Below are 20,501 nucleotides of genomic sequence, written 5' to 3'. Positions count from 1 at the left end.
AAACCTGCAAGAATAAAATTAATTCAGGCAGAAGTCCAGCTGTGCAGGGGGGCTATCCAGTTCACTGCACTGAATGCAGCATGTACAACTACCTGCCTTGTTGGCAGGTAGCATATGGGTGCATTCGGTGCAAGCAGCTCATGGCCCTCATAGACTGAATATGAGCTCTGGAGACCAGAGTGGCTAAACTGGAGGAGCTAAGGGAAACGTAGAGGTACAAAGATGAGACTTTCCAGGACAGAATAGAGTGGTCCCACCCCCAGTGTGACAGCCTCTGTGCTGTTGAGGAGATCATCAAACTAGAGCGCAGGAAAATGATCCCATTGTTGGGACCCTCCTTCCAGATGCTGTCATAGTATCCTCTGACACTGTTATTAGGAAGAGATAGGTAAAAGTAATGGAGGATTTGATTATTAGAAATATATCTTGCGGGGTTTGTGATGACCAGGAGAACTGCATGGCTAATTGACTGCCAGGTGTGAAGGTTGAGGATCTCTCGAGACATCTAGACAGACTTATGTGTAGTGCTGGGGAGAAGCCAGTGGTCATGGTGCATGCGGGTACCAATGACATATGGAAAGGTAGAAAAGAGGTCTTGGAGAACAAATTTAGGCTGCTAGGTAAGAGAGTAAAATACAGGACCTCCATGATAACATTCTCTGAAATGTTTCTAGTTCCATGTGCAGGGCCAGTTAGACAGGCAGAACAGCAAGGTCTTGATGTGTGGATGAGACGATAGTGCAGGGAGGAAGGTTTTAGGCTTATTAGGAATTGGGGAACCTTTTGGGAAAGGAGGAGCCTATACAGGAAGGATGGGTTCCATCTAAACCAAAACGGAACCAGATTGCTGGCATGTAAAATTAAAAAGGTTGGAGAGGAGTTTTTAAATTAAGGGCTGGGGGAAATCCAAGGTTTGGACAGAGACATTATGAAGGGAAGGCTTTATTAATTGGGATTCTCTATATCCTAGTAAAGGGGAGAGAATAGAAGTTGATAAAGCACAGGTAGGAGCTGAATAGAAACAGTCAAATGAAAAAGAATTCCATTGAATTACATCACATGAAGGCAGACAACTAAACAGTGACAAATTTTATAAGTGCTTGTATACAAATGCTAGAAGTCTAAATACTAAGGTGGGTGAACTTGAGTGCCTGGTATTAAATGAGGATATTGCTATAATGGGCATCACGGAAACTTGGTGGAATGATGATAATCAATGGGATACAGTAATGCTAGGATACAAAATATATGTGAATGACAGAGTAGGTCATGCTCAGAAGGGAGTGGCACTAAATATGAAAGAAAGCATAGAGTCAAATATAGCAAAAATCTTAAATGACTCAAACTCTATCATAGGATCTCTGTGGACAGAAATTCCATGCTTGAATAATAAGACTATAGCAGTAGGAAGATACTACCGGCCACTTGACCAGAATGGTGACAGTGATTGTGAAATGCTGAGGGATATTAGAGAGGCTACAAAAATAGAAAACTCAATAATAATAATAATTAATAATGGGGGATTTCAACGATCGCCATATTGACCAGGAATATGTCTCCTCAGGACAGAATGCAGAGATGAAACTTCTGGACAACATTATTGACTGCTTCTTGGAGCAGCTAGTCCTGGAACCCATAAGGTGAGAGGCAATTCTTGATTTTTTTTGTCCTAACTAGCACACAGGATCTGGTCCAAGAAGTGAATACAGCTGAACTGCTCAGTAATAGCGACCATAATGTAATTAAATGTAACATCCTTGTGTTTGTTTGTGTGTGTAATACCAAAGTAGCCGATCACAGTAGCATTTAACTTCAAAAAGGGGAACTACACAAAACTGAGGCAGCTAGTTAAATGGAAATTAAAAGGAACGGTCACAAGAGCAAAATGCCTGCAAGCTGCATGGAAACTTTAAAAAACACCATAATAGAGGCTCAAATTAAATGTGTACCCCAAATAAAAAAAAAAACAGTAAAAGGACCAGAAAAATGCCATCATGGCTAAACAATAGAGTAAAAGAGGTGGTTAGAGGCAAAAAGGCATTAAAAATTGGAAGTCAAATCCTACTGAGGAAAATAGAAATGAGCATAAACTCTGGCAAGTTAAGTGTAAAAATATAATTAGGAAGGCCAAAAAAGAATTTGAAGAGCAACTAGCAAAAGACACAAAAACTAACACCAATTTTTTTTTTAATTTTTTTTTAAAGTACATCAGAAACAAGAAGCCTGCCAAACAATCAGTGGGGTACCTGGATGATCAAGTTGCTGAAGGAGCACTCAGGGAGGACAAGTGCACAAAAGCTAAATCAATTATTTTAATTGGTCTTCATTGCAGAGCATGTAAGGGGGTTTCCTGCAACGGAGCCATTATTTTTAGGTGACAAATCTGAGGAACTGTTTCAGATAGGTTTTGGAGCAAATTGATAAATTAAACAATAAGTCACCAGGACCAGATGGTATTCACCCAAGAGTTCTGAAGGAACTTGTACATGAAATTACTCAGCTACTAACTGTGTTATGTAACCTATCACTTAAATCAGGCTCTGTACCAAATGAGTGGAGGATAGTTAATGCAATGCCAATTTTTTTCAAAAGGCTCAAGAGGCGATCCTGGCAATTATAGGCCGGTAAGCCTAACTTCAGTAACAGGCAAATTGGTTGAAACTGTAGTAAAGAACAGATAACTCTGTTCTTTACTACACATAGGTGAACACAATTTGTTGGGAAGAGTCAACATGGCTTTTGTAAAGGGAAATCATGCCTCACCAATCTACTAGAATTCTTTCAGGGTGCCAGCAAACATATGGGCAACAGTGATCCAGTGGATATAGTGTACTTGGATTTTCAGAAAGCCTTTGACAAGATCCCCCAGAAAAGGCTCTAAAGCAAAGTAAGCTGTCATGTGATAAGAGGGAAGGTCCTCTCATGGATCAGTAACTGGTTAAAAGACAGGAAACGAAGGATAGGAATAAATGGCCAGTTTTCAGAATGAAGAGAAGTAAATAGCAGGGTCCCCCAAGGATCTATACTGGGACCAGTGTTGTTCAACATATTCATAAATGATCTGGAAAAAGGGGTAAACAGTGAGGTGGCAAAGTTTAAAGATGATACTAAAGTACTCAGGTAGTTAAGTCCAAAGCAGATTGCGAAGAGTTACAAAGGGATCTCACATAACCGGGCAACAAAATGGCAGGTGAAATTCAATGTTGATAAAGGCAGAGTAATGCACATTGGAAAACATAATCCTAACTATACGTACAAAAGGAAGAGGTCTAAATTAGCTGTTCTCAATCAAGAAAGAGATCTAGGAGTCATTGTGGATAGTTCTCTGAAAACATCTTCTTAATGTGCAGTGGTGGTCAAAAACGGTAACTGAATGTTCGGACCATTAGGAAAGGGATAGATAATCAGACAGTAAATATCATTTTGCCACTATATAAATCCATGGTATGCCCACACCTTAAACATTGGATATTATTCTGGTCACCCCATCTCAAAAAAGATATATTAGAATTGGAAAAAGTACAGAGAAGGGCAACAAAAATGGTTAGGGATACGGAAAATCTTCCATACAAGGAAAGATTAAAAAGACTGGGACTGGTCAGACTGGAAAAGAGGTGACTAAGGGGGATATGATAGAAATCTATGAAATTATGAATGGTGTGGATAAATGAATGTGTTTACCCCTTCACAAAACACAAGAAGCAGGAGTCACCCAATGAAATGAATAGACAGCAGGTTTAAAACAAACAAAAGGCAGTACTTCTTCACGCAACACACAGTCAACCCGTGGAACTCATTGCTGGGGATATTGTGAAGGCCAAAAGTATAACTGTTTAAAAAGAAAAAAATTAAAGTTCATGGAGGATAGGTCCACCCATGTCTATTAGCCAAGATGGTCAGGGATTCAACCCTATGCTCTGGATGTTCCTTTAGCCTCTGACTGACAGATGCTGGGACTGGATGACAGGGATGGATCAATCAATTATTGCCCTGTTCTGTTCATTCTCTCTGAAGCACCAGGCATTGGCCACGGCCAGAAGACCGGATACTAGGCTAGATGGACCATTGGTCTGATCCAATATGGCCATTCTTATGGCCATGGGTAATTGTTGCCTTTTTTGGAAACATCTTTCTGCTTCTTACATGTGTATTGAATACTCCCAATGCTGTTGCTACAGGGCTCCCAACTGCGAGTGCACTTGTGTTAGTTGTGGCAGAGAATGCCCCTTTGATACTTTGGTGAGGAGGAAAGTACAAGGGTAATCACTTGCTCTTTATTCACTGGCAGGGAGTACAATGCTGTAGCTACCTACTGTCTGCTTGGATGGTCCACAGCTGCACTAAGCAATAAGTGCGGTGACAAAAACTCAGGTTACCTATTGAGTCTACAATATCCTGAATATATCACTGGGCTGCCACCCATGTTCCTGAACTCACATCCCATTGCAGGCACTTAGCCCAGTGTGAGGTACCTGGACTACACCCAGTACAGTGCCTACTCAGAGAAATAGTAGGCAAGATCCCCTGGAAAGACCAGTTAGGAAGAAAAGGCAGTTCTTAAAAGATGTTATTCTAGAGGCTCAACAGCAAGTCTTTCTGACACAGAGGAAAGATCAGAAGAGCCACAGGAGGCCAATGTGGCTGCACACGGAGCTTTTTAGCTATCTACAAACCAAAAGGGATACATACAGGAAATGGATGGAAGGCATGTCACCAAGGAAGTATACATAGGAATAGCACGAGTGTGTAGGGACAAAATCAGGAAAGCCAAGGCAAAGAATGAGTTACAGCTGGCAAGGCATGTTAGAAGAAATAAGAAGGGGTTCCTCAAATATGTCAGGCAAAAAAGAAGATTACGGACAGTGTGGGTCTGCTGCTCAATGGCAAAGGTGAGCTGGTAATGGAAGATGATAGGAAGGCAGAGCTGCTCAATGTCTACTTTGCTTCAGACTTCTCTCAAAAGATAACGTGACTGGATGACTAGCAAAGTTACCACAGAGAATAAAGGGGAAGGGATGCAGATCGGGACAAATAAAAAGCATGTAAAAGATCTTCTGACCAATTTGAATGAATTCAAATCAACAGGGCTGGATGCTATTCACCCGAGGATAATGAAGGAATTAGCTAAAGAAATCTCTGAAACACTGGCAATAATATTTGGAACCTCACGGATGACAAGAGAGGTCCCAGAAGACTGGAGCAGAGCTAACATGGTGCCCATCTTTAAAAAATGGGGGAAAAGGAGGAGCTGGGGAAGTATAGACCATTCAGCCTGACCTTGATACCTGGAAAGTTACTAGTGCAATGTATAAAACATTCAATTTGAGAATACTGGAAGGATGAAGGGGTGATCACTAGTAGCCAGCATGGATTTACCAAGAACAAATAATGCCAAACCAGCTTGATTTCCTTCTTTGACTAGGTAATTGGATAGGAGGAATGCGATGAACATAATCTATCCAGACTTCAGCAAGGCTTTTGACACAGTCCCACATGACATTCAGATAGGTAAGCTGGAGAAACATGGGCTTGGTGGAACTACCATTAAGTGGATACATAATTGGTTAAACATCCGCAAACAAAGGGCTTGTCTACATTACCCGCAGGATCCACGGGCAGCGATTGATCCAGCGGGGGTCGATTTATCGTGTCTAGTCTAGACGCGATAAATCGACCACTGAGCGCTCTCCCATCAACTCCTGTACTCCACCAGAGCAAGAGGTACAGGCGGAGTCAACGGGGGAGCGTCAGCAGTCAACTCACTGCAGTGAAGGTACCACAGTGAGTAGATCTAAGTACATCAACTTCAGCTACATTATTCACTTAGCTGAAGTTGCGTAACTTAGATAGATCGATCCTCTCCCCTAGAGTAGACCAGACCAAAGTAACTTTTAATGGAATTAACTATTAAAGGGAGGTCTCAAGTGGGGTTCCACAGGGATCTGTTCTGGGTCTGGTGTTGTTAAACATCTTTATTAATGACCTGGATGTAGGAATAAAATTTGCAGATGACACCAAACAAATGGGGGTTGCAACCCTTTGGAGGATACGGCTAAAATTCAAAGGCATCTTGATAAATTGGAGAACTGGGCTATAGACAACAAAATGAAATTCAACAAAGACAAATGTTAAGTGCTACACTTAGAGAAGGAAAACTAAATGCACAAATACAGAATGGGGGATAATTGGCTTGGCAGCAGCACTGCTGAGAAGGATCTGGGAGTTGTGGTGGATCACAACTATAACATGAGTCAGCAATGAGATGCTGTTACAAAAAAAGCAAATGCAATTTTAGGTTGCATTAACGGAGGCATAGCATGCAAGTCATGGGAGGTGATGGTACAACTTTACTCGGCACTGATTAGGCGCAGCTGGAGTACTGTGACCAATTTTGGTCACCAATGCAAAGAAAGTATGTGGAGAAACTGGAAAGGATCCAGAGGTGAGTAACAAAGGTGATCAAAGGGATGGAATGGAAGATATATGAGCAAATGCTGAAAGAACTGGGTATGTTTGATTTGGAAAGAGGAGCTTAAGGGGGGGACATGATAGTGGTCTTCAGATAGTTGAAAGGCTGCCATAAAAAAGGTGGGGGAAAAGTTGTTCTCTCTTGGTACAAAGGGCAGGACAAGAGGCAATGGGTTCAAACTACAGCATGGCAGATTTAGATTGAATCTCAAGAACAGTAGGACAATGGAACAGACTGCCTAGGGAGGTCATGGAAGCTCCTTCACTGGAGGTTTTCAAAAGGAGGTTGGTTTGTCATCTGTCTTGGATGGTTTAGACACAACAAATCCTGTATCTTGGCAGGGGGTTAGACGAGATGACCCTTGCAATCCCTTCTAACCCTAAGGGTCTATGATTCTATGATCTTAGCTCCCCAGCACCCAAATGTCACAGAGGGGCTTAGACACCAATGGGGAAGGGGGTTAACTTGTGATCTGAGAGTCCCAGTTATTGTGTTTTTTGCCTGTGGGTAAAACCTGTCTCATGAGATCATAGAATCATAAAAAGAGAAGTTAGAGGTGGGAAAGGCTCATAAGGTTACCTAGAACACCCTCAGAGTACACTGCAAAACCAGTCCTTTCTGCACTCTGTCCAGTTTAGTTATAAATATCCCAGATGAAGAGGTTTCATCACTTCCTATCACCGTTCTCACATGTGCTGAAGTCTGGGGATTGCTCCACTATTTCAACCTCCCTATTGTGCCAAAGCAGGCAATGTGCCCCAAACAAGTGAGCAGGGGGCTGAGAGCAGTTAGCTACCAGTGAGTTCAAATCTCACCTCTTCTTCTCACTGCTGACTACATTTATGTATATTACACAGCCTTCACAATTAAGCAAAGCCTCATATGCCAGTTCAAGAGATAGTGAAGTATCAGCGACACCATTTTTCAAATAAATTAAGCGAGAGATTGTCCAAAGCCACTTGGGACAAAGCTAGGACGACCACTCAGGTCTCCAATCCAGCAGAATTAAGACTCAGTCACTCTGAGTATGCTAAATCTATATGCTTGGCTACCTTGTGTATAATAACTAACCACTAGACCATGCTCCCTGTCCAGACCTAGGAAGAGAATCCAGGACTCCTGATGCCCAGCATTCTGCTGCTGTCTAACAAACAGCATGCAACATGCTGGCAATGTGTGCCACATTCCCTGCTAGTGGCTAGTCCAAGCCCGGGCTAACAGTTACTCCTGTAGGTCTAGTGTAGAGACCTGGACTGAAGATATAAACTCTGATGATGGGACGCACCCTGCTGATGAGCTGCAGAGAGGGGAGAGTGAGGTGCCTAAGCATGGGATGCACAGAAGCCAGCATGCTGAGCTGACTAAGCTAGCCAGTCAGAAATGCTGAGGAGGGGGTGTGGCCTAAACCCTTTCCCTTTCAAGGGCAGTTAGGTGTCTAACTCCATTGGGATTTACAGTCATGCCTCTCCTGGAGCTAAGCGCCTAAGCTAGGAGAGATCAGTCCTTTCCTACAGGGAAAGAGAGAGAGAGACTCATCCCTGAGAGCCGGCTGGTCAGGCCACTCCCCCCGGATGTGGGAGGCCTGTTTTCTAATCCCTGCCCTGCTGATTTTAGAGCCGGAGACTTGAATCCAGCTCCCCTATATCCGAGAAGAGTGCCCTGGCCACCAGGCTAAGGTGGATACCTCTCAAGCTCTCCTGGACCATTGTGTATAAATGCTTAAATATTAATTGGAACAGGGACTGGTTTCCCTTCCCTCCTCTGGGGAGAGTGCCCTCACCACCAGTCTCGAGTCACACTCTTGTGCTCCCCTTTGTATGGGTTAGGCATGCCCTGAGAATGCCTACCAGATTGGGCCCCTTTGACACAGTGGGAATTTCCTGTAATATTTTTATGAATCCTAAATGTGCCTCAGTTTCCCCTATATTTTGCATGGTTTCCCAGTGGGGGGAAAAGGACTAAGTTTGCTCTCAGGGCAAGCTAGGAGAGATAGCTATGAGTACTTCCCTTAGCTGTTTGAGCCTGAACAGGTCATTGAAAAGGATTGGCCAAGACTGACCCCATAGCAATTGAAAATCTGAGAAGCCCATGGCAAACCCAAGCCCCAGGACACTGACATCCAACGACCCAGAGGGAGATGGATTTCCCTGCCTCTCAGCGGGGAAGCTGAGCAAAGTCCCCCAGCTCAAGAAAAAAGGACATAAGAACATTAGACTGGCCATACTGGCTCAGACCAATGGTCCATCCAGCCCAGTACCCTATCATCTGACAGTGAGCAGTGCCAGGTGCTTCAGAGGGAATGAACAGAACAGGCAATCATCAAGTGATGAAGGACTGGAAGGTGTGAGATGGGTGATAAAGGGTTGGCTTCTGGAAGAAGTCTGGACTCCCTCACCTGGGAAGTAAGGAGGTCCAAATGAGAGAGAGAGACAGCGCTTGAACATGGGGTTCACAACAGTGTGGCTGGGCTCTGGGCTAACTGGAATGAACTATGGTGTAACTTAGTTCTGCCTCTCTGTGCTGACCCTAAGGACTTGCAGATTCTGCAGCCAGGTGACTAATAAAGATTAGCAAAGGACTAACAAATGCTGCCTGTGTCGCTGTAATACTCACTGAGAGCCCTGCGCCCCGAAGGGGACAGTTCAAGCCTCCCACAGGAATCTGGCTGGGGTAAGTCGCTGCAGGGAGCCATGGAGAGAGACAGGAATTGCTGGGGCTGACAGCCCAGTTCCAGAATTGTAGAGGCCACAGGCCTGCCCCTGTGGACAGTGTGGGTCCTTGGGGCCTGGCCCACTACAGGGGTCACTCCCAGGAGCCTGGTTACAGGCCGACCATAGGCCAGATCCTGTGACTCTGTGACAGCCCCACAGCCGAGACAGGCAGCGGAGAGCCTAGTTTGACAATGTACTGGGACCTAGGTGTGAGCGGGGGCCTCCAAGCAGCTTGGCAGTGTCAGGACTTAGGCAGGTTTGCACATGTGCTCCAGCAGGAATGTAGGCACCTCAGGGACTTTGCAGGCAGAAACAGAGGTGCCTCAGGAATTTGAGTGCCTACGCGATTAGGTGGCAGCTGAGGTGGGTTTTGAGGTTCTTAGTGTTGCATAAATGTTGGGCTTTGCCATTAACATGGCAGTTAGGTGTGTCAATCGATTTGTGGATCCATTGGTTGTGGGCTGGGTCTAATCTCAGCTCGTTCAGTCACTCAGTGGTGTCAGTGGACTCATGCCATGGTAAAGGCTGTTAAAAAGGCAGAATTATTTTCATAGGTCAATAGCAAAGTGAGACTGGATTGCCTGGTTTAATTACATGATCACACAGTATTTTTTCAGAGGGAGTCAGATATCCCATGGTTCCACTCTCTCCCCCACAAGGAGGGCAGCTCAGTCCAACGCCCAGTCACAGAGACACCACAGCCAATCACCACAGAGTCAAGACCTCAGGACTTTCATCTCCCAGAGACCCTGTTTAGGAAGAGCAGACTGCTCAGACTCAAGGGGACAGCACCACCTGTCCATATTCTGTTAGCATACATTGGAGCATCCACCACAACAGGTGTCACCAGGTGAACTTGTCAGACCTCTCTACACCTAGGTGCTGGAACTAAGGGTGCCGGGGGTGCTGCCACACTCTCAGGTGTGAAGAGGTTTCCGTCATATGTAGGGTTTACAATTTGGTTCAATGGCTCACAGCACCCCCCACTATACAAATTGTTCCAGCCTCCCTGCCTCTGCAGAGGCTGAACGTGTGTAGAGGACATTCTACCCGTTAACCTGTGTCAGTCAGAACATGCTCCAGAGTGACTGAGAGAAAAGCCTCCTTCCAAACAGCTGTGACGAACACGTGAGAATCCTGGCACTGGTTTTCAGGGCAGGAACTCTCTTACACAGGCTGTGGTCAGAGTCTGCACCATCCTGTATAGGAAGGTTTCATGTTCAAAGCTGTGATGCTGAGTAATGGTTAATCAGTGTGGCATATTCCGGTAACTCCCTTACGCAGGCCACCAGAGGGCCTTTGGTGAGCCAGCCCAGCTCTTTCCTGGCCACCTGGCTTACAGGCTGCTTGGAAACAGGGTGAACCTAGAGACTGTTTGTTTTACTGCTGGCTCCAGGGTAACAGCTGAGATGCTCTTGGGGCCAGGCCTGTCTTATGTGACATCAGACTGACAATGGGGCAGAATAAACCTGTTTGAAACCTGCAGTTGTATTTCCCTCCCTGCAAACCCTGGTAGTTTTGGTCTGGTCTGATCATCTGCCAAGTTTGTTTCAAGCCCTAAGGCCAGATCTGAGTGCCAGGCACAGATAGCAGCCTCAAGGGGGAGATAGTCGCTGTGTTAGAGCTCTGATACACACCTCCCCTCCAGCCAGCCACAGGGCATGAGCTGCTCACTGTAAGCTCAGAGGGATGGAAAAGCCCCTGATAAAAGGGAGCAGCAGATAGACCTGTCAGTGCAGAAGTGGGTATGGCCTCACTGCCATTAGGAAAGGGACAGCAATTCTTTCCATGGTACTGCTTGCTCCTGGATTTCCCTGGGCAGAAGGGGCGAGATCCGTGACGTGAGAAATCCTTGCCAGTTTGGGGCCGAGCTGACACCACTGATGTATTTTATTGGCTGGATGCAAAGTGGGTTTGGGCAGTGCACGGGCTGCTGCAGAGTTTAACTTGCCAACCGGACGCATGGGGTGCTGAGGAGTGACTCTGCTTGAGATGCTCTTTCTTTTCCATCAGAAACAGATCCCCAAGGAAGCAAACAAAACTCCCATTGCCATCCATAGCTAGTAGCAATGAGCTCTGCAGACACTGTGCTTCCTCAGGCCCCCATTGCCCCTCAGAGAAGCTCTCGAGGCTGGTGTCCAACTGCAGAGGGTTAAAGAGTTAACGTGGGAGCCTGTATGTTGCATTCAGCATTCAACCAGACCTGTATGTCCTGCATGCAGCACTAGAAAGGAATCTGCATTCTAACCTATACACTTCAAGATGTCACTTCACTGGGGAGAGGGGGGAGGAATTAGGGTGGGAGGCAGCTTCCAAAGGGGGCCCTGGACTGCTCAAAAAATGCTCCCTGTTTTCTGTGGTGTCTGGAATTAGACCCAGAGTCTGAAGTCACCTAAAGCTACTGCAGCACCTCTGAATCCTTCCCAGGTGCAGGGATGCCAGGGCCTCTCTCCCACATTGGGCAGAGCATCAGCATGTGCCTGTTTAGAGGCACCTGGCTAACTTGCACTTGTTTTGAAACTGGCTAATATCAGAACATCCCCATTTCTGAGAGAGCCCCTGTAAATAGCAGGGCCCCATGTCTGCTTTTAAAAGCTCCACTCCTGGGTGCTTATAAGGGTCTTTCCTCTCTGTCGATGCTCCTAAAGAGTATTTCAGCAAGTGAGAAGCTGCAGAGCTAAGTGACTGGCTCCATGTAGAGTGCTGGTGAATGTGCAAAGGGACCAAACTGGGCAGCAGGGCAAGGTCGTCTTTGTTCTTTATCCTTCCAGTTCCAAGTATCCGAGGTGCTACTTGTAGCTGCAACAAGTACAGTGTTTCAGACCAAAATGCGACTTTCCAGGTGACCCCATAAATAGGCAGAGACCTCTCCCCTGGCATAGAGAGAGGCTTGCTCTGAACACCTGAACTGTGGGATTTTGCAGATGCCCCCGAGCTGCGTAATGGGCTGAACCAAATGCCTGGATCTGAACATGTACAGACTTTGAGAGTTGTTCAAAACCTGGATCCAAATTCTGCAGCTCCAGCCTGACTGTTCTCAGAGTGCCAGTCACCGAATTCCAGCCCAGCACCTCCTGGACTCTAGTCCTTCTTGAGGGTTCAGCTTAGCCTGTTAACCCTTCCCAGGTCCATCTGGCTTCTTTGCTGCTACCAGAGGCGGAGCAAGTCCTCTCTGCTACGGAAACCATGTGTCACACTGATGGGCTCCCTCCAGCTCTGAGTACCCCATTTGGTTCAAGTCCTTAGGCAACAAGAGAAGAAATTGAGCCAGTTACAGCCTCAGCTGGCTCCACAGCAAAAATAACGGCCTGAAAGCTGCATTCACTCCTTTTCTCACAGGACATTCTGTCACAGGGATTCACCTGGAGACCCCTGCCCCACCCAGCTGTTCCCCTGCCCATGAAGCTTGTCACTTAGGGCTGACATTTGTTTTATCTCGTTATAACCAGGAATTACAGATGGGCTGGAGCCGCACAGTCCACATCCAATCCCCCCTTGGAGCTTCTTCCACACTCGGGGTGCAAAGAGCCAGGGGGCTGCTTAGGCCCTCTTTGCCCGTCAATGCTTTGGCCTCCATTTCACATCACTCATGAGTCCTGTTCCACACCTCCTTGCAAAGGCCAGAGGGGCTGCTGTGGGGCCCTTCTGCAGAAGGAAGGTTTTCAGAGCACCTCATGCTGCGAGGACATTAATCAACCTCTGTACAGAGCAGGTACACACAGCTGGCAAGCTCCTGAAGCTTGGGGAGCGCTTTGGAGCTAAGCAGAGTAGGTGATGCATTGAGGGAATTGCCCTTGTCTGGAAAGACGCTGCAGTATCAAGCAGACCCAGTGGTTACTGGTTTCTCTCTCACCATTTAGCTCTTCCATATCTTTCCCTGTCCTGCTATTAAACAGGCCCAGCAGAAACCTATGGGCCAGAATGTGTGCCCCAGGAGCTCTCCTCGCATCCCTGGCAGGAAGGGCAGCCCCTGATCCCTGCTAGTGCTCCCAGGGGTGCCACGTGCTGGAAGGGAGAGGGACCGAGTGAGATCAGGGCTAGGGTGACCAGATGTCCTGATTTTATAGGGACAGTCCCGATTCGGCGCTTTTTGTTATATAGGTGCCTATTACCCCCCACCTCCATCCCGATTTTTCACACTTGCTATCTGGTCACCCTAATCAGGGCCCTGGTCCAACACCCACCTTTGCACAACAGTTAGTAGAGCTGGCTGGGCATGGAGAGGGGCAGGTGTTGGCGAGCTCTGTCTAAGAGCCCTCTGGAGGCATTTTGGCTGAGACAAGCAGAGACTGAGACTTTGGCTGCAGCAAGGCCCCTATGCATTCCTGCCAATGCACCAGGCAGTGCCCAGGGCACAATCTAGCCCTAAAGACACTGGGGCCAGTTCCACTGCCTGGCACATCATGTGTCATGTACAGCAGGGGAAGGTGAGTGTAAACTGCTGGGAAATCAGAAGAGTAATGATTTGCACCCATTTTCCCCTGGTGTAAGGGACTCATATTCTGCTGCCTGACAGCATCCGTGGCTACCTCCAGATCCCCACCCACCTCCATGGCATGCTGGGATGCTGCACACAATGTCTGCCCAGAAAGCCCTCTCTCTGAAAGAACACATGGCTAGGAGTGGTCTCTGCCAGCCAGTCCTTCTGTTCCTGCAGCACACTTCCCAGGAGAGATGCCCTCAGTGGTGCTACACCTGGAATAGAGTGAAAAACAGGCCTGCACCCAGCCAGAGGAGCAGGCTGCTGTGAACAGGGCTGTGCCCAAAAGTATCTGCAGTTGGACTGGTTCTACCTGAGAGCGTTGGCTGGTTGGAGAGCCAGGGCTTGTGCCTTGCTCCCTGCTAATGTTCAGCCATCGACGCCCCTCATAGGGCCAGGCCTGGGGAGATTTTGTCAGTAGTGCCAGTCTTAGTGAGTATTTTGGGTAGGTTGTAGCTCAGCAGTAGAGACTGTTCCCAGCCTGAAGCCCATCAGGAAAAGCACAGCCTGGCATAGAGCAGGGGCTTGGGACAACACTTGTCACCATCATCAGCTATTATGAGAAGAGGTTCCAGATAAGCTATGGCCAGTGGGCAGAACCTGCTTCTCTAGGGACAGCGACGGAGCCAGGGATCCGAGTCAGTCCTGTGCCAACATCCCCTCGCTGGAGCGCATGCAGGAAGGTGACTCCTTGCTCACACCAGTGCCACACGGCTCCTGCGACCTCAGCCTGTCTTAGACCAGCTCAAGATCTGCTCCTGCTCTCACTGACTTTGGAAGAAGGGTCAGGCCCTCAGTCAGAATCCCAGCCTCGATCAGCCCAGCAGAACCCAGACCAGCTGAGATGGGAAGGCTCCCAGCTCCGCACGGCTCCTAGGGACTGGGCCAGGACAAGGCGTCCATCTGGGAGCAGCTCCTGTACCCAAGATGTCTGCCCTGTGGCTCATCTGGGACAGTTGTTTCCAATAGGTCATGAACCTCCTGGTTTGCATGTGGCCTGGGGCAGTTCAGACTAGTAGGCAAGGCCATTTACACGCCATGCATTGTAGTGGATCTAGTACACTGGGAATATGGAGCCTAACGTAATGATACTGAGCACGTGTACAGAGTAGAAGGGCCAGCATCATGGCCCTCACATGTTACCCAGTTACATTCTGTTGAGATAGGTAAGTGACATTGTCCCTGCTCTCAGATGGGGAAACCAAGGCGCAGGGACCAAGGGCCAGGCTTGCACATGCACATGCCCAAGTTTGGGCACCCATGTTTGGAAATTTTGGCCCAAGCAACATTCCCCGATTGAGAGCAGCAGTCAGCGTCCCAGTGGGGATGGCTTGCAGAACACGAAGCACAGATTAGTGTCTTTGCAATCCCCTCCCAGGGGACCCACACATGCTAATGGATCTGCAGGGTGAAGTGCTCATCCCTGTCACGCACTGGACCAGGTCTGATCAGGCTGAATAAGGCCTTAAGAGGAGCATTTAGGCAATTGGGGAAATCTGTCCCACCTCCATGATCCAGCCCAAGATCATCCTTATGACTTCACCAAGGCCTACAGGGGGCATGTGTCAGCGCCTAGGAAGAGTGTTTCCGTCAGCCTCACAGCTGCCTCCTTGTCAGAGTGCGGAGGAACCGTCCCTCCTGCCCAGGTCCCAGTGAGCTTCCCCAGCCCGCTGCCATGGCCAGGGGCCTGCCTGCCTGCCTGCATTACCCCTGGGGGCTCAGCTGCCACTCTCGGACCCTCTGGCAGGATCACTGTTGATCGGGCGTAACCCCAAGGGTTGGCCCAGGGAGAGTGCAACCAGCCAGCGCACAAGGATTATTTTTCACTCTTCTTGCTGCGATTTGACTTTCTAAGCAGCTTTCCCAGTCTCCGCAGGGAGAGTGCCAGAAATTCCCTTTCTTTGGGGCATGCGCTCCCTGCAGAGGTGATCCCAGAGATGACAGCCAGTGCTGGCCCCCCTCACTTGCTGTCAAAAGCTGGCCCCGCAAGCTGCTGGGATGGAAGGAATGGGGGGCAGACCTGGAGCTGTGCTGGCCTGGCCTTCAGGAGTCTTGTTGGGACGGCGTGTCCCTCAGACCCCCTGGACTCACTGAGAGCCAGGGCTCCTGGCTATGGAGTGTTCTCTCCCAGGGCTCAGCGGAGCTGAGAGTGTCACTTGTTGACACTGCAATTGTTAACTCTTTAAGTTCCTGAGAGCATTCCCCCTCTCCCCAGGTGTAACCCTTTCAGTACTGGAGCGTAGTCAATATCTCCACCTTCTCCCAGAGCTCCTACATTTGCTCCCCATTCACAACGCAATACATTTAACCTTGTCAGTGCCATGATGCACACCCCCTCTCCCTTGCTTGCAATACACCCACTGCTGGAGAGGTTTAATTAGATCCATCAACTAAACCAGTCAGGGTCAGGATGCATATTAAGATAAAACAAGACACAAACCAACATACATTGAGTTTTCACAAGTCTGTTTTTAAATACTCTATAAAAACAGAAGGAACTCTCAGACAACAATGTTGTGAATGAAGATAGGGTTTGACTGTAAACACATACATGGATTTAAACAACATTATTTGAATATTAAACAGAAACACACGTTGTTTGAAAAACCTGACAATTCTGAGTCAAGATTCCACTAACGGCTTTAAGATGGACCTTGTCCCCCTGCCCATCTTCAAACTATCACCAGAATCTTCCTTGCTCTCATTTCCCATACCTCATCTACTTTTTCTCGCCACCTAATATCAGCCATTAATCTTTGACACATTCACTCAGATATTCAGGGGGAATCACATCTTATCCACGTACAGTGCAGAGAAAACACCTTTCTCATCTGCTATTCCCTTGTAAGCCAGAGGTCTCAACCTACTTCTTCAGCCTTTACATGCAGACTGAAACCCCTGCTGCATCTACTTCATCCAGCCAAACAAGGCTCATTGACACCTTAGCCTGTCCACACCGCACAACCTACCCAGTGTTAGCCTAGGGCACCATCAGTGCCCAATCATGCTGAGATGTGTCTAGAATGTTATACATTAATGCCTTGTACTGTGGTACTATCAGTGTAGGACCTTTTATATCTGTTTCCTCATTGGTTGACCAGGGAAGGTGGAAACAAGTAGAGCCCTGCAGATCTGCAGATATCTGCTTTATATCCACAGATATCCACATCCGTGGACCATGTTTGCTGATCATGGATTGGATGCGGATACAAATTTTGTATCCGTGAAGGGCTCTAGAAACAAGATCAGAGTTAAGGTTGTTTCACTCTGCATTTTCTGGCCATCAGAGTTTGTGCGCAGTGTGTGCTATGACAGAATACACCTGATTTGGTTTGGAGCAGTGGCTCTATCCACAGGAATGGTTTGTTCTGGGAAGAGTTAAATACATTCAAGGAGAAAGGTTCCTGCAACAGCCCCTTGTGCGTCCCAGTTGATTTAATGCGATCCCATTGATACTTGGAGCCTGCAGGACAGCATGGCAGCCAGGCAAGCAAGAAGAATCATTGTTCCTGCAAAATTTGTCAGGATGACCTCAGGTTTGTGTATTTATCTTTGGCAAAATAGACAAAATAAACACACACACAAATCCTCGTCTCTTATTCCTAGGAAATGGGAGGAGAGAAAACCTTAGTGCCTGCAACACATTGGAATTGCTGACGTGTAGATTATTCTTCATTTCAAACCACAGTTAAGTTTCCCAAATTCCACTCGGAGCAGCTATTCGTCGTATTATATGGTGACTGCTGCAGTCTCTGCACATGATACAGCTGTGCTGAGCCCTTTCCCTCCACTGTGGGCAACTGGAAGAGTAGAAATTTGCCATGTATGTTCTGGGCACAGGACTCAAGGGAGGATTACCAGGGACTGTCTAGAGAACCTGGCCTGACAGAGACCATTTCCAACCGTTTCTTCCTGCCTGCAGAAACTCGTTTTCTTCCTGATTCCCACTAAAGCTACCAAAAGTGACTAGTAGAGATGGGCTATCACTAGGTCAAAATGATTCAAACAAACTCTAAGGGCAACAGTTATGTCTGTATCATCAGATGCTGCCCCCGCTATGTGCTGCGGAGATAAGAGGATTCCGGCACTAGGACACCAGTCAGGCAAGTAACATGTTTCCATCGCCCATTAACTCTCTGATAGTCCTTTCTGCAGTTCAGTAACTCAGACCATATAGCGACGGGAAGAGTCCACTTATACTCCTGCCTTAGCCACATCAACATGGAACTGTTCAAAAGACATATGTGATCACGAGTCACAAAGAATAGTTCATCCTTTCTAGAACCTGAGGGAATGATCACAGCCTAACACCTACCACCTGCCTGCTTAGCACCATTTCCAAGGCAACAAAGAGTCCTATTAGGGCCTGTGTATTTTACACCTGTGCAAAGTGGGTGTGAGGCCCAACCCAGTCCGAGTACTCTACTCCCTGACACCAGCATTAGTGTTTTACAGTTACTGTGCGCAGGCTTTGTGCAAATGTAAACGGCGCTCAGGCCTATAAACGACTTGTAGCAAACTGAGATTGACATTTCTGTCATTTATTCAGTTTGTCTCCTTTATTGCATGTTATGTGGCAATTTAACTCAAGATAACAGCCCTGTCTGTGGGATTCATTGATTTCAGCCGACATTCAGCTTTTCCTCCCCCCCCCCCAGTTTTAGCGATGTGTCAACAGTGGGGATTGGGATGCTGTTAGTGCTGGCCCTGAGCTGCTCATGCACTCACCTGCACCATGGCTAGAAACGGACATCCACAAAGCTGGGATTTGGGGAAGATTTGCCCTAAAATAATAGCAAAGAGTCCTGTGGCACCTTATAGACTAACAGACATATTGGAGCATGAGCTTTCGTGGGTGAATACCCACTTCGTCGGATGCAGACTAACACGGCTACCCCTCTGATACTAAAATAATAAATAGGCAAAATGTTGTCAAATCAGCATCATATCTTTCAGCAGCCAAATAGCAGTTCTGGGAACAAAGGCCACAAAGTGAAGAATGCCCCGTAAATCAACTGCATTAAAATTGCTGAAAGGCATGAGAATGTATGAAAGTGAAACCCATAAAGTTTACACTTAGTAAAGAATCATTTGAAAAATATGTTTTGAAATTCTGCTGTCAGCTCCATAATAAACCCCTCTTACAAATAACCCAGAAATGAGTCTTAAAAACAATAATGGTTCATTTGAAAAGAATGTGGTGACACAGAACACATCCCCATCCCCCTCTCTTCAGAAAGGTGGCAGTATTGCTTTGGAGTAGCTGCATGAATTGTTAGGAACTGAGACTTCCTTCAAATGAACAGCAACGAACCATAATATACCAACAAACTCTAAGAAACGACTTAATCTAATGCAGTGTAAGATCCTAGTGATATGGAAACCACACCAAAGCCCTGGACCCAAGTTGTGTGTAACTCAGCCAGACTCGGACCCTTGTGTTTCCCTACACACATTTGGATTTTTAACCAACTGCCAACTTTGTATTTGCTAAGAAAACAAAGTTTAAATTGACCACCCAGCTATCTAAGAGATCCTGATAACACCACACATGTCTAGTATTGATATCGGAAGCCTCTGATCTTCTTATTACCCACAGGATACGCAAAGGCAAAACAAGAGTGGGTGGTGATCTGGAATGTATGTCCCCATGTACAGTAGAACTATAGAGAACTGTATGCCATTGAAGCTAACAGCAGATTGTCAAATACATTTTTCTAGCATTATGATCAATTAATTTACATTAATTAATGTCCGTTAAAAGAATGAGTAACGCAAACACACCCACCCCCCTTATTTATTATAAATATAGAACATGAATAAAATCACAAGTGTCCAGCAGAGGGGCTGAGTCAGAAGTGACCGTCCCATAGTTCACCTTCACTCACCTTCACTCATGCAGACCGTCCTCTGGGAAGCCCCTCACTGGGACTTCCACTAACTCACAAGAGTGGGACATGTTTTTAGTTGCAAACCCTCCGAAAGTGGCACTCCGCTGGGTGGCTCTGGTTTTATTTATCTGATGATGTCACTTTAAATATTTTGCATGTTCCATTTGTTATTTTTACTCTAAAAATGACGCATTTCTGCAAATTCATTTTTATCCAATTAGTCACAACTTAATGGAACAAAGTCAACTGCCTGGATGTCAGAGTAAATGTCAGGCCTGTCTTCTCTGTCACTAGCATGTATATACAGGATAGCACCTGGAATATATGGAGGGGATTAGGCATGTCGTTTTTCACAGCAACTCTTTTGGATTTCTGACCCAGTCCTTCACTATAGGGCCCAGGCCAAGAGAACCGGGAACTGTAGCTTTACCAACATACACCACAAACATAAATTGAAAGCAATGAAAAAGCAGTTAAAAAGTAATAGAGAAGAAGGAAAATGCATTTCTTCATTTGCAGAATAGCCTCTGTGAGAGCAAAGCCATGACAGCTTTACGACTCCCTGATTATTTTACTTGCATGCGGCTTCCAAACATTTAATGAAAACCAGCGTATGGCTGAGGCTTGCAGGAGAGGAAAACTTTAGACGAAATTCTTGATGCTTAGCCCTACCTGATCTGAACTTGCTCCGAATCAGCAAAGAATGCTCAGAACCCAGCAGTGTCATGGTGACTCTCTGTGAACAGGTCCAGAAGCCCCCGCACTTAAAGCATGAACTGGCTCCAAGGAGACAAGCTGGCCACTGCTAGGGCCCCAGGATTCATCCAACCCTCCTGGGAGCCTCTGGGTGCTTTCAGAGCTGGGCTTGTAGAAAGCAGCAAGTGACTTGAAAAGATTTGGTCCCATCCAGCACTGCCCCTCCACAGAAACCAACTGCTCTGCCCTGTGCT

The 20,501-nt window shown here is 46.8% G+C and overlaps 1 protein-coding gene across 1 annotated transcript in view; it reads right to left on the bottom strand.

The window, feature by feature from the left end:
* The window catches only part of MYOCD (myocardin), a 94,994-nt gene extending 74,709 nt beyond the window's left edge, over nt 1-20,285 (bottom strand). Inside the window, exon 1 of the mRNA XM_024208240.1 lies at nt 20,224-20,285. Coding sequence (XP_024064008.1) covers nt 20,224-20,278 — 55 coding nt within the window. The 5' untranslated portion in view covers nt 20,279-20,285. The remainder of the gene's footprint in view (nt 1-20,223) is intronic.
* Between the last annotated feature and the right edge of the window lie 216 nt (nt 20,286-20,501).

The sequence above is a fragment of the Terrapene carolina genome, unplaced genomic scaffold (genome assembly GCF_002925995.2).
Source record: "Terrapene carolina triunguis isolate 2854851 unplaced genomic scaffold, T_m_triunguis-2.0 Scaffold192, whole genome shotgun sequence".
In the NCBI taxonomy this organism is placed as follows: Eukaryota; Metazoa; Chordata; order Testudines; family Emydidae; genus Terrapene; species Terrapene triunguis.
Note: the sequence above shows the minus strand (reverse complement) of the source record. Positions and strands in the feature narration are given on the sequence as shown.